Source organism: Aedes aegypti, chromosome 2 (assembly GCF_002204515.2).
Source record: "Aedes aegypti strain LVP_AGWG chromosome 2, AaegL5.0 Primary Assembly, whole genome shotgun sequence".
NCBI lineage: Eukaryota > Metazoa > Arthropoda > Insecta > Diptera > Culicidae > Aedes > Aedes aegypti.
The window spans coordinates 246,519,958-246,533,664 of NC_035108.1; the positions used below are offsets into that span (position 1 = coordinate 246,519,958).

The 13,707-nt window shown below is 40.3% G+C and overlaps 1 protein-coding gene across 2 annotated transcripts in view; it reads right to left on the reverse strand.

Moving 5' to 3' along the window:
* Window positions 1-13,707, reverse strand: part of LOC5571944 (protein peste) — a 41,803-nt gene that overhangs the window by 1,122 nt on the left and 26,974 nt on the right. For both annotated transcript variants that reach the window (XM_021844718.1, XM_001659994.3), the window contains exons 3-4: window positions 10,872-11,701; window positions 1,916-2,006 (exon numbers count right to left, since the gene is read on the reverse strand). In XM_021844718.1, coding sequence (XP_021700410.1) covers window positions 1,916-2,006; window positions 10,872-11,701 — 921 coding nt within the window. The remainder of the gene's footprint in view (window positions 1-1,915; window positions 2,007-10,871; window positions 11,702-13,707) is intronic.

The window sequence follows — 13,707 nt, forward strand, 5'->3', positions numbered from 1 at the left end:
GATAGCAGTGACCAATTATGTGCTAAGCATACTGCTGTAGATGACCGTTCTTACGTATAGATTGTACCGAATGTAGAGGACGTATATCCTCAAGTCTATGTTAAGTTACCTAATGACGGCTCAAGTGGCATATGCTAAACGGAGCCACGTGCGGGGAAGTGAAGAAATACGATTTTGTAGTTTGGATTGGAAAGCAAAGTTTTCTGTATGTGTGAGTTTCTATTCCAGCTGCAGGCTTGACAGAAACTCATCTGCGAATTCAAGGTTATTCTGTGGAGTAAATATTTAACTCAAAATTCACGACACAAATCTTCACACAATTTGACATTTCTTTGGACTTGGTTTGCAAAATCATGATATTTGATACATCGCAAATTAAATTTTAGAACCGCCAACATATTTGCCACTTGCACCGAATAACCAGTTATCCGGAATAACCCAGTATGTGGGCAGGTCATCCAAAACCTTTGGAACGATTTTTCTTTTGGTATGATTTGTGAATTCACAAAGTTTGATAGGTCGCAAGATTTGTCTCAGAATCGCCAATATAATGGCCACTTCCTCTGGGGAACTGGGTATCCAAAACAACCTGGCATGTTATCAAGTCATCCAAGAACGTTTGAATTGCCCTTTCTTAGCCTTGATTTGGGAATTTAAGAAGTTTGATTTTGCCAGCTTAGTTTCAGAACTGACAATTTAGCGGCCATTTCCCCCAGGAAACCGGGAATTCAGAACAACCCAACATGTGGTCAAGTCATTCAAATACATGTGAACCATCTTTAGACTTAATTTGCAAATTCATGCAAATTGATATGTCGCAAGCCAGGTTTCAGATTCGTTAATATAATGGCCACTTCCATTAGTGAACCAGTATTCGGAACAACCCAGCATGTGGCAAGTCATCCAAAAACGGTCGAAATATTTTTATTTAGACTTGGTTTGCTAAATCATGAAGTTGATATGCTGCAAGCCATGGACTCGAAATTGAAGTAATTACTGATTCTTCAAGTGGGATTACTTTAATACTCCCCGTGATGAATCCAAAATTACGGTAAATTTCTAATCGATGACCGTTCTAAAAACTAGAAGAATTTTGTGATCGACCATGAAAACTCAACTGAAATTCATTAAATAATGGATGGGAAATAATTTTTTGATATTAAAAATTTCAATCAAATTTGACGCCAGGCTCGCATGAATGATGAATGCATCCCGTTGTGTTCCACATGGATGTAAAGCCAACTTAAGAAGAAGTTCAAAAAGATTTTCATAAACACCAGCTAATTAAAAACTGCCTACTGACTATTTTGTTCGAGATCAGCGCAGCGAATTGTATAGTGTGACAGTTATGCGTAGAAATGCAGTAGTGGGACAGTTATGCGTGGAAACTTAACAATGGGACAAACTGACTTGGCTTGCTTTTCATTGAGTTTCCGAACAAAGTTAATTTTGGGTAAGTGTTTTCTAAAACTATACGTAAAAATAAACTGTTTCATGGCAAAAAGTCAAAATGCATAAAATGTAACATGGGACAATTATGCGTATAACGGCAGTATGGTTCTTTGACTCGATGTTGTGTTGAGTGCTACTGCAAATTATTACTTGTAAATTATTGAAAATCTCTCATTTTGCGAAAATTGGCATAACATTATTTTAGAAATATTTGGAAAATAATCAATTTTACGGTAAATATTGTAATTTTAGTAAAAAAAATTGAGATTTTCGATAGCTTTCATGAAAAAATAAATTTTTCCATGCAAAAGCTGCTATGCGCCGAAATTTGCGTTACATTATATTTGAATCGTCCCCATGCCCATCAAATAATGCTTGGCATGGCCTTAACAATGGTTATTGAAGAAAAAAATTCTATGAACTACGTCTGTTTGTCTGCTCTGGTCTAAAATAGTCGGTATACCTTCAAATCACTTGCTAGATCCTCATTGAGTTGTGCTGTTTGCCGGAACCATAAAACGGGGAGCATGATTTTCGGTATGCCTTCCAGCAACCTGTAAATATAGATCGTACAAGAGGTTAATACAAATGATGCAACTGATTAATATTGTAAGCTTCTGAGTCAATCATTATATAACGGAAGGCGATAATGTTTAATGAGCATAATGCTGTTTCGACGGACAAAGACTCCTGCAGGTGTGCTTCCTAGGCGCATGGACAGTGCCGTAACGTGCGGTTGGTTAGGTTGGTCCCTGCCGCGCGCTAGCCATCAGGGGGCGCCTAAAGTCATGATTAAGGCGATTCATAATACCTTAGATAAAAAAAAGATATTTTACTTGAGCGCTTTACGGTTTAGGTGCATACTACGCATTACCAAAGTAATATTGACAGCTGATCCAGTATGAGCGAAATGTCACTTTTACTTGCGGAATAATTTAGTGGCACGTTCTTCCGTACGGAAAGCAGCGTACAGCTCAAGTAATTTCGGTACTGGAATCATTCCTTGACCGTTTCTTGTCCTATCCTTTTGCACAGTACTTTTGAACAGCTTAAAAGCCATCATAGATACATCTTCTTCTTCTTCTTTCTGGCGTTACGTCCCTACTGGGACAGAGCCTGCTTCTCAGCTTAGTGTTCTTATGAGCACTTCCACAGTTATTAACTGAGAGCTTACTATGCCAATGACCATTTTTGCATGCGTATATCGTGTGGCAGGTACGAATATACTCTATGCCCTGGGAAGTCGAGAAAATTTCCAACCCGAAAAGATCCTCGACCGGTGGGATTCGAACCCACGACCCTCAGCTTGGTCTTGCTGAATAGCTGCGCGTTTACCGCTACGGCTATCTGGGCCCTGAGAACACATAGATACATCATCGGTTCAATAACATCGCAGGTAGAGCAATTTAGGATTCTGATATGATTTAAAACATAAACTCCAAGAATCTTACACATTAGAGCAGAAACTCCAAGTATTACTGCAGATATAGAGTCCTTCAACTCTCAGCGTCGTTGTTAACCCAAAAAAAAACGCTGATACTTTTTTTTTGTTTTCAGATATGTTCAGCTTCTCGAAAAACTTTTTCTATTTTCTTAATATGTGCTGAATAACATTTTTCGATTTCGGAAATATTTGATGTTACTGAGGGTACCTGAATTTCCAATAAAAATCTCATCCTAATTTTATTTGTAGTAAATTAATAAAAAGTAAATGTAGGAAAAAACAAAAATTATATATGAATCGGTTGATTTACCTCCGAGACATCGCAAAATTATAAAAAAAAGTCTTAAAATAAATCTTCGTTCAGAGATTTCTCCAAATATCTTCCTCCATGAATTACCACAATAATTTCTCAAATACCTACCTTCAACCATTCTTTTTGGAACTCTCCATTTAAACAGGTGTTTTTTGTAAAGTTTTAATTAAAATTGTTCTATGTTTATCTACTTGTTATAAATTCTTTGAAGGAAGTCCTAAAATATTCTTTCAAAAAATTCTAGCTTAGATTTATTGAGGCATTACCAAGAGATTTGTCAAAAAAACTTGTCGAACATTTTACCTGGGAAGTCTAGATAGTTTTCGTATTTTTTATGTGCGATTGAGGAAAAAAGGAATTTGTTACACTCCAACCTTTTTTTACGACCGTTATCGAGGAGTCGTAAAAAATCGGTCGTAAAAAAGTCAGGGTTATAATTATGTTTTTGAAACATGCAACGTCTAGATGCGGAAATACTGATTCGTTTTCCACAAGTTTTCATATTTTGGTAATAGATGGCAAAACTGCTCGATTGTTATCATAAGAGCCAATTTTATAGGGGTGTGATATGCAAATACTAAAAAAAAATTAAGGATAACGATACCGAACGTCACCACAGTTGAAGGAAGTGTTGTGTGCCATACAGTCGGCCGAAACACAAATGTTCATGGGGCTGGCAACACTGTTTAAGAAGAATAATGAAAAGATCAAAACCATAAAACTAGAGCGGAACAGAAAAATAGAATACTTGGCAATATAGCAATACTCGTCAACTGTAATCCAGTTTTTCATTAAAGGGCTCAAAATGTTGTCGTAGCTGGCAACACTGCTTAAGTGAAATTGGGCCACCAAGCAGTACAAGTGTGCATGCAACTTTTGTTTTGCGGACCACTTAGAAAGATGGCATCTTCGGTAAAGATGTTCGGTAGCTCAAGGACTATCATTATTCTAGCCAAGAGATTCGAGATTTTGCCACCAGGCTGAGCTAGTGAGCATAGAACTTTTGTTTTGCGGATAGCTCAGGATCCTGACCACTTAGAAAGATGGCGTTTTCAGCAAAGTTGTTCAGTAGAATAATGATAGTCCTTGAGCTACTGAACAACTTTGCCGAAGACCCCATCTTTCTAAGTGGTCAGGATCCTCAGCTCACTAGCGCCGCCTGATGGCAAAATGTTGAATCTCATGGCTTTTATAATGATAGCGCTTGAGCTACTGAACAACTTTGCCGAAAACGCCATCTTTCTAAGTGGTCAGGATCCGGAGATATCCGCAAAACAAATGTTTCATGTTTACTAGCTCCGCCTGGTGGCAAAATTTTGAATCTCATAGCTTTTATAATGATAGTCCTTGAGCTTCTGAGCAACTTTGCCGAAGACGCCATCTTTCTATGTGGCCAGGATCCTGAGATAACCGCTAAACAAAATTTCGATGCTCACTAGCGCCGCCTGGTGGCAAAATCTCGAATCTCTTGGCTAAAATAATGATAGTCCTTGAGCTACTGAACAACTTTGCCGAAGACGCCATCTTTCTAGGTGGTCAGGATCCTGATATATCCGCAAAACAAATGTGTCATGCTCACTAACGCCGCCTGATGGCAGAATTTTGAATCTTATAGCTTTTATTATGATAGCGCTTGAGCTACTGAACAACTTTGCCGAAGGCGCCATCTCTCTAAGTGGCAAGGATCCTAAGATAATCGCAAAACAAATGTGTCATACTAACTAACGCCGCCTGGTGGCAAAATCTCGAATCTTATAGCTTTTATAATGATAGTCCTTGAGCTAATGAGCGACTTTGCCGAAGGCACCATCTTTCTAAGTGAAAATCTCGAGTCTCTTGGCTAGAATAATGATAGTCCTTGAGCTACTGAACAACTTTGCCGAAGACGCCATCTTTCTAAGTGGTTAGGACCCTGAGATATCCGCAATTCAATGACCACCATATTTTAGCCCTTGAACTACTGAACAATTTTGCTGAACATCATGATCCTCTATTTTGTATACTTTTTAAGATATTGATCATTTATAAAAACGGTCGTTAATCTGCATTTCTTTCGTAAAAAAGTGGTCGTAAAACGAACCGTTGGTAAAAAAAACGGTCGTAAAAAGAGGTTGGAGTGTACAACATTTTGAGCTCGTTATCTCAGTCTTAAGAAGTCGTCTGTAAATGGTTGAATGCCATGAGATGAAGTTGCTCTACCGTTCTCAAGAAACGTGGAAGTACTATCAGATGCTCATTGCATCCCGCATAGGCTTCATCCCGCGAGCTGAAATGTGGCGAACATCATTTTGACGGACGGACGCAAAGTGATCGAAAGTTGGAAGCAGCACTACGACGAACACCTAAATGGTGCAGAGAACACAGGCACAGAAGGTCAGAATAACGAAAGTGTCCAGCACAGCGGACAGTGGAAACCAACCAACTTCCTCGATGGGGGATGTTAAGGATGCCATTCAACAGTTCAAGACAACAAAGCCGTTGGCAAGGATGGTATCGGAGCCGAACTCATCAATATGGGCCCGGAGAGGTTGGCCGCTTGTCTACATCGACTGATAGTCAGAATCTGGGAGACTAGACAGCTACCGGAGGAGTGGAAGTAAGGTGTTATATGCCCTATCTACCCAAAAGGGCAACGAACTGGAGTGTGAAAACTATCGTGCAATCACTATCCTATACGCCGCCTACAAAGTGCTATCCCACATTATCTTCCGTCGTGTATCACCTGTAGCAAACGAGTTCGTGGGAAGTTACCAAGCAGGTTTTGTCGACAACGGACCAAATCTTTTCAGTGCGGCAAATCCTTCAGAAATGCCGTGAGTACCAGGTCCCTACGCACCACCTGTTCATCGTTAATAAGGCGGCATACGACAGAATTGATCGTGTAAAGCTATGAAAGAGCTGTCCTGGGAAGCCCACAAGGCAGAGGTGGGAAAAAAACCAAACCGGTACGCGTATGTGCTGGTTTGGTTCACCAATTCGCAACACGTGTAAACGAGTAGTGCACACCGGGTTCGGTTGAGATTTCGTGCACACGGTAAACGAAACCGAAACCTCACACGGTGTTTGGTTTTGAAAACACAACCGAGTGTAAGTTTACCATTTCACATGTGTGTTCGAGTTTCGTACCGATGTTTTGAATATAATCCGCGTTATCGGGTAAAATATAGCAAAACCGAACCCGGTTTTTATGGAACACGGTTTTAGGTTTCATATGAAAATTAATATATTCAGGAGAAGTGCTGCCGTACCACCAGTACACCAGATAAGTATCCAAAGCCCAAATGTGATAAATTGATAATTTAGGTTGTCGACTGTTTCTTGATGGTTAAGCCTCTAAAACCATGCAATATGAGTATTTTTGATATGGGAAAGGAGTCTAGAAGCCAAAAATGATGATTTGAAAATCCAAGATGGCGGTCGGAAATTCAAGATGGCGTCTGTTTCTTGATGGTTAAGCCTCTAAAACCATGCAATATGAGTATTTTTGGTATGGGAAAGGAGTCTAGAAGCCAAATATGATAATTTGAAAATCCAAGATGGCGTCCGGAAATTCAAGATGGCGTCTGTTTCTTGATGGTTTAGCCTCTAAAACCATGCAATATGGGTATTTTTTGTATGGGGAAGTAGTCTAGAGGCCAAATATGATGATTTGAAAATCCAAGATGGCGGCCGGAAATTGCAGATAGCGTCTGTTTCTTGATGGTTTAGCCTCTAAAACCATGCAATATGAGTATTTTCGGTATGGGAAAGGAGTCTAGAAGCCAAAAATGATGATTTGAAAATCCAAGATGGCGGCCGGATATTCAAGATGGCGTCTGTTTCTTGATGGTTTAGCCTCTAAAACCATGCAATAAGAGTATTTTTGGTATGGGAAAGGATTCTAGAAGCCAAAAATGATGATTTGAAAATCCAAGATGGCGGCCGGAAATTCAAGATGGCGTCTGTTTCTTGATGGTTTAGCCTCTAAAACCATGCAATATGGCTATTTTTGGTATGAGGAAGGAGTCTTGAGGCCAAATATGATGATTTGAAAATCCAAGATGACCAAGAGACTCCTTCCCCATACCAAAAATACCCATATTGCATGGTTTTAGAGGCTAAACAATCAAGAAACAGACGCCATCTTGAATATCCGGCCGCCATCTTGGATTTTCAAATCATGATTTTTGGCCTCTAGACTCCTTCCCCATACCAAAAATACCCATATTGCATGGTTTTAGAGGCTAAACCATCAAGAAACAAACGCCATCTTGAATTTCCGGCCGCCATTTTGGATTTTCAAATCATGATTTTTGGCCTCTAGACTCCTTCCCCATACCAAAAATTCCCATATTGCATGGTTTTAGAGGCTAAAAAATCAAGAAACAGACGCCATCTTGAATTTCCGGCCGCCATCTTGGATTTTCAAATCATGATTTTTGGCCTCTAGACTCCTTCCCCATACCAAAAATACCCATATTGCATGGTTTTAGAGGCTAAACCATCAAGAAACAGACGCCATCTTGAATTTCCGGCCGCCATCTTGGATTTTCAAATCATGATTTTTGGCCTCTAGACTCCTTCCCCATACCAAAAATACCCATAGTGCATGGTTTTAGAGCTTAAACCATCAAGAAACAGTCGCCATCTTGAATTTCCGGCCGCCATCTTGGATTTTCAAATCATGATTTATGGCCTCTAGACTCCTTCACCATACCAAAAATACCCATATTGCATGGTTTTAGAAGCTAAACAATCAAGAAACAGACGCCATCTTGAATTTCCGGCCGCCATCTTGGATTTTCCTATCATGATTTTTGGCCTCTAGACTCCTTCCTCATACCAAAAATACCCATATCGCATGGTTTTAGAGGCTAAACCATCAAGAAACAGACGCCATCTTGAATTTCCGGACCCATCTTGGATTTTCACATCATGATTTTTGGCCTCTAGACTCCTTCCCCATACCAAAAATACCCATATTGCATGATTTTAGAGGCTAAACAATCAAGAAACAGACGCCATATTGAATTTTGGGCCGCCGTCTTGGATTGTCAAATCATCATGTTCGGCTCATTACTTTCTTCCTCATAACCAAAAATATCGATTTTACATATATTTGCTCTGGAACCACTGTCGTATGCAATAGATAAAATCTAATGTACCTCACCGAAACACAACCAGGTTTGGTTCACAAGAAACCTTGGTCTGGTTTTGGTTTTCGTTTACCGGTAAACGAAAACCAAAACTCAACCGGGGTGCTGTGTAAACGAAACACGGTTTGGTTTACGAGACATTCACAAAACACCACCAGTGTCTAAACCGAACACGGTGTGCATCAGTTGAGTACACCGTGTTGAAGTTTTTTGAACCGCACCGGTACTGTACCGGTATTTTCCCACCTCTGCAACAAGGTTGATTATAGCGACGATAGATGGTGTGCAAAACTGCGTAACGTGAAGATCTCGGACGAATCCTCGAGTTCGATTGGTTTTCGCCGGAACATTTCTTCTCGCTCCTTAGAGTAAGGTGGGGCAAAAGTTCGACCTTAGTGGTATAATCAAAGTTTCCAGAAAAACAATAGCAGTTAAAACAAAACAAATACCATACAGTGAACCTTCAACATATTGGCTATAATTTTGCTGAACAAACTTGTGTCAAAATATTTACCCATTTTTAGTTATAACAGTTTCAAAATTGATTGTCTTATTCGAACTTTTGCCCCACCGGTGGGGCAAGAGTTCGAATCTAGTGTGGGCAAAAGTTCGTTGGCTAAAACACAAAACATCGATTCTTTTATGACAAGCATACTTTACACCAGCCGTAAACTTAAGTTTGACGAAAAATACACGCTAAATTTTCATCAAAAAATTACCCAAAACCGGGTTAGTTGTAATATACTCAAAAATAGCATTTTTAGGCAAAACTAAGTAGAAATGTAAAATTTTGGTGACAGTTTTCACACGATCAGACCAATTTAACTAAATTCGAAGATAATATGTGGATTTTAGGCAATTTGCAAATTTTTCCGTGGTTTTATACATGGGTCGAACTTTTGCCCCGCTGATTCGAACTTTTGCCCCACTATGGGCCAAAAATTGTTTTCAAGCATTTATGCAAAAACTAATACACCTCAAAGCAACCTTATGATAGGCCTAGAAACGCCCTTACATAAAACGTTGAAAAAGATTTTATCTTCAATTGGTTCCATGCAACGAAAGTTTGACCAAAAATTACAATATTCACGTCGAAAAACAACAAATAGCCATAACTTTTCCAAATCTCAATCGATTTTTATGATATTTGGATTGAAAGTCCCTTACTTGAATAGCATTCGAACCACCGTGACATTTATAAGATTTGTTTTGAATTGAGCTAGAAATCTTAAAAAGAAACTCTTACCCCACTCGAACTTTTGCCCCACTTTACTCTATGAGTAAAAGAGTCTCATAGATAAAATACAACAATTCTGATTGAATACATATATCCTTAGATCATGAAATGGGGGTTCGAGATGAAAGAAAGTCATTTCATTATTCTTCCATATCCCACAAAACGTGATGAGCGAGTGCGAACGTGCTCGATCGTCTTACTTATTTATTACAGATTCGAGTGCGTTTAATGAGGTTATGCAATCTTGTATGACAGCATAATTGTATGTTCACTCTAAACGCTTAGCATAATGCTATATTAAAATAATGCTACAACGCATTTACAATGTTAATCAAATGCATCATTGCATGACAGTTATTGAATAAATGCATGATAACATTATTAATGCAAAAAATGTTGACTTTCGACCAAATTAATGCAATAATATAATGCTTGTGGTTACTTGGGTATGCTCGAGGAGAAACTGCAAGCTCTTGGGGTTTTGGAACGCCGAATGCTTAAGACAATTTGGCGGTGTGCAGGAGAAGTGTGTGGCGGCGAAGGATGAACCACGAGCTCGCCCAGCTCTATGGCGAACACAGAATCCTAAAGGTGGCTAAAGCTGAAAGGATACGCTGAGTAGGGCATGTTGCAAGAATGCCGAACAACAGCCTTGTAATGAAGGTATTCGCTTTGAGTCCGGTCGTAACAAGAAAGAGTGGAGCGCAGCAAGCTAGGTGGGTTAATCAAGTGTACCCGGAGAGCGTGGGTCGAAGTCGAGGATGGAGAGAGGTTGCCATGAGCCAAATGGCGATTTCGATTATTCTGGTCAAACACGGAGTAACGACTACGAATTGTACGGTCGTCAATGCTTATGTTCATGCTAAAAAAAGGTCCTTCTCAGTTTGAATCTCAAATCAAACAGTTATAACGACTATTAAAATTTCCAAGAAGATTGCTAAGAATCTAACTGCCTAACATGCACTTATTATAAATTTCGGAATAATGTAAAACTGGTTCAGGAATTTTTCAACTAATTTGTATAAATTATTTCACGAATTTCTCTCATGAATTTTCAATTTATGAATTTTGCAATGTTTTAAAATGCAGGATATATTGGTGGAGTGGAGCTGAAGCAGGAATTTCTTCAATTTTTCACCGTCATATATCTCTTTTAAAGGCTGGCGCTCTTGGCAGGGGCCAACCTGGTCAACCACACGCTACGGCACTGCATATCTGATTTACCCTAATTTTCCTTAGCATGAACACTATAAACATAAGGCATTAATTAAAATTAATGTTTGTACTTACGTCAGCTTGTAATCCTCCATCAGAAGATTAACCTGCAATTGAGCTTTCACTTGAAGTGGAATTCCGGTGTATGGTTCCAAGGCCATCATAAACTCGTGCTCTTCTTTGTTCGGATTCAATCCTTCTACTGCATCCAGAGACGAATTATTGGCCAAGTAGAAATGTGGAAAGGAGACAGTCGCTGGAGCTCCCATTTTACAGCTTGATACATCCAAAGCGCCATATTCCAGGAACGGGCATTCTTCTTTCGGAGCAGTGCATTGGCAAGCAGTTTCGCTGTAGTGATGGCCATTATCGAAGACTCGGTCGTTTCCTTTCCACTTTAAGCCTTCTACCCCGTGTAGCCTGAAGGTACCATCGTACTGTAACGTTACGGCGCTACATATGTCCGGTGAGAAAACCGTTACATTAGTAAACTGGCGTTCTTGGAACGGTGGCCATAGCTCTCCTGTTGTTCCAATCACCGCTCCGCACTCATCCCGATAAAATCCAGTATGATTGGCTGCATTCCAAAGTTTTAGGATACCTAGATTCTGGAAACCGTCCGTACCTCTTCCGATAGTGAAATTTCCGTCGTAAGTCTCACTTTCATTTCTTCCGTAAAACCAACCAAATTTGTCAAACGGTGGTAGATCGAACTCTTCTCCCAATACAGGATTTTGTTCCACAACTTGCAAAAGGTTTTTAAGCAGCAAATCTTCATAACCGTCAAACAGGACATCTTTGGCTCTCAAGTTGTAGAATGGGTTATCCACAAACTGAGGATTTTCGTTGAGTAGCGCGTTTATGAATGGAAGGAAAGGACTATCCTTCATGGTGAACCCTAGGGTCTGAAAATAATCAACAGAAATAAGCACAATTTAGATTGTCAGTGATTTGCTTTCTTAAATGCAGAGAAACAGCCACAAGTATCACAAACATTAAATCATTACAGTAATTTAATTGTAATTCAGCGAACGCAATGCATCATTGCTTTTATTAAGCCACATGCGAATACCGACGTGCTGTTGCTATCGGACTCGTACCGCATACCAGCCAACAGCGGGAACTGGGTGGCGTATAGGTTTCAACAGCTAGCAGCTATAGGGACGATAGGACGATACCCAATCCAAGAAATAGTCTCTATCTCAAACGACGGTTTTGTGATAGCAAACATCAACGGCGTGTTCTATTGCAGCTGTTACGCGCCCCACATGATCGACAGGATGATAGCCGAATTGGCTAATCAGCAGCCAGTAGTGATAGCTGGTGACTTTAATGCATGAGCAGTGGAGTGCGGTAGCCGCTGCATCAACCAAAGAATCCGCATTAAATGTAGAGCTGGCAAATGTGGGTACACTGAGTACCTTCCGCAGAATCGATCATCGATGTGATGTTATGTAGCCCTAAACGTTTAGGTATCATGAACTGCGTTTATGACGGTTATACTCATGGCGATCGTCAATCGATTCGTTATAGTATAATATCAGGCAGGCGGAGTGCAGTGCGATGTAACTCGACCCAAGTCCGAGGTTGGATAACAGCGCGCTTCATCGGCGAAGCCCTGAGGCGCGAACGGAACACTCTGGACCTAAATGATGCTTCCATGCCGAGAAAAGCCCTCCTAGAGTTAACAGGCCACCGGTGTACTGGTGGTGCGAATCAATTGCAAATCTTCGAGCGATTGCCTTTATGAGATCTAGATCTAGACGAAGAATGCAACGCGCACGCAATGAAATACAAAGAAAAGAACGCAGTGATGCATTCAAAAAGACAAAGTTAGCTTTCAAAAAGGAAATCAAGAGTCCAGAACGGGCATGCTTTGATAGTCTATGCCAGAGTGTCATTCCTTGCTTAGCGCTTGAACGAGTCGGTCGACAGGATCCCGGTCTCATCGTACGGCACTTTTTGCAGAGTTCATTTAGGCCTTTTTCCCCACCGCCCGCGTGGGTTTTTGGTTTAATTAGTGAGTTAAACAAGTTTCAGTTTTGTGCAAAGTGAGTGCTTAGACGATTGCGCTTTGCGAAGGAAGCGAACTAGTGAAACTAGTATCGTTCCACCGCAATAAAATCATCGCCCATCATCAATTATCGGTGATTGATTTTCTCCCGCACCGAGAACAACAACAAGGCAGAAGGCCGACCCGGTCGGTCTACTACCTACGGCGCGTGGACGTTCTCCTGCTGTAGAACGGATAAGTATACATTATCTATTGAATTGCTTTCGCATCTCCGAACAACAGTGTTGAGTTCAAGGTTGTTTTTCGCTTCTCCTCTGTCTCTCTCCCGGTGCAATTTTGCCTGTATAGGGGAGTTGGGTACAAAATAGCCCACTAACTGGTTAATTTTTTTTTTCTTTTTTTTTTTGTGAATTTGATTTACCCATTTAGGGGAGGTGTGTACAAAATAGTCCACTGATTAATAATTTTTTTACACATATTTTTTTTTTGTTTTTGTTTTTTTTTATTATTATTTTTTTTTCTTCATTTGGTTGCGGTTAAGCTTTTTTCCGCATGGATGAATCGGATGGAGGCGATACGCCTCCTAGAGATCTCGTTGCTCGAACGCGGTTCTATCAACCGTCTTCGGCTGGGCCTTGGGTTGTCTATTTCCGGCGCAAAAAGAAGATTTTGAACGTGCTCTCGATTTCTCGGGAGCTGACGCGTAAATATCCTGGGACCGTTATTCACCAAGTGAAAGAATCCAAGCTGCGTGTAACTGCACCTAGTTACAAAGCAGCGAATGAAATTGCTCAGCATGAGGCTTTTACTGTGGAATATTGCGTCTATGTGCCGGCACGAGAAGTCGAGGTGGAAGGGAAAATTATCGACGCGAGTCTAACATGCGAAGACATTAAG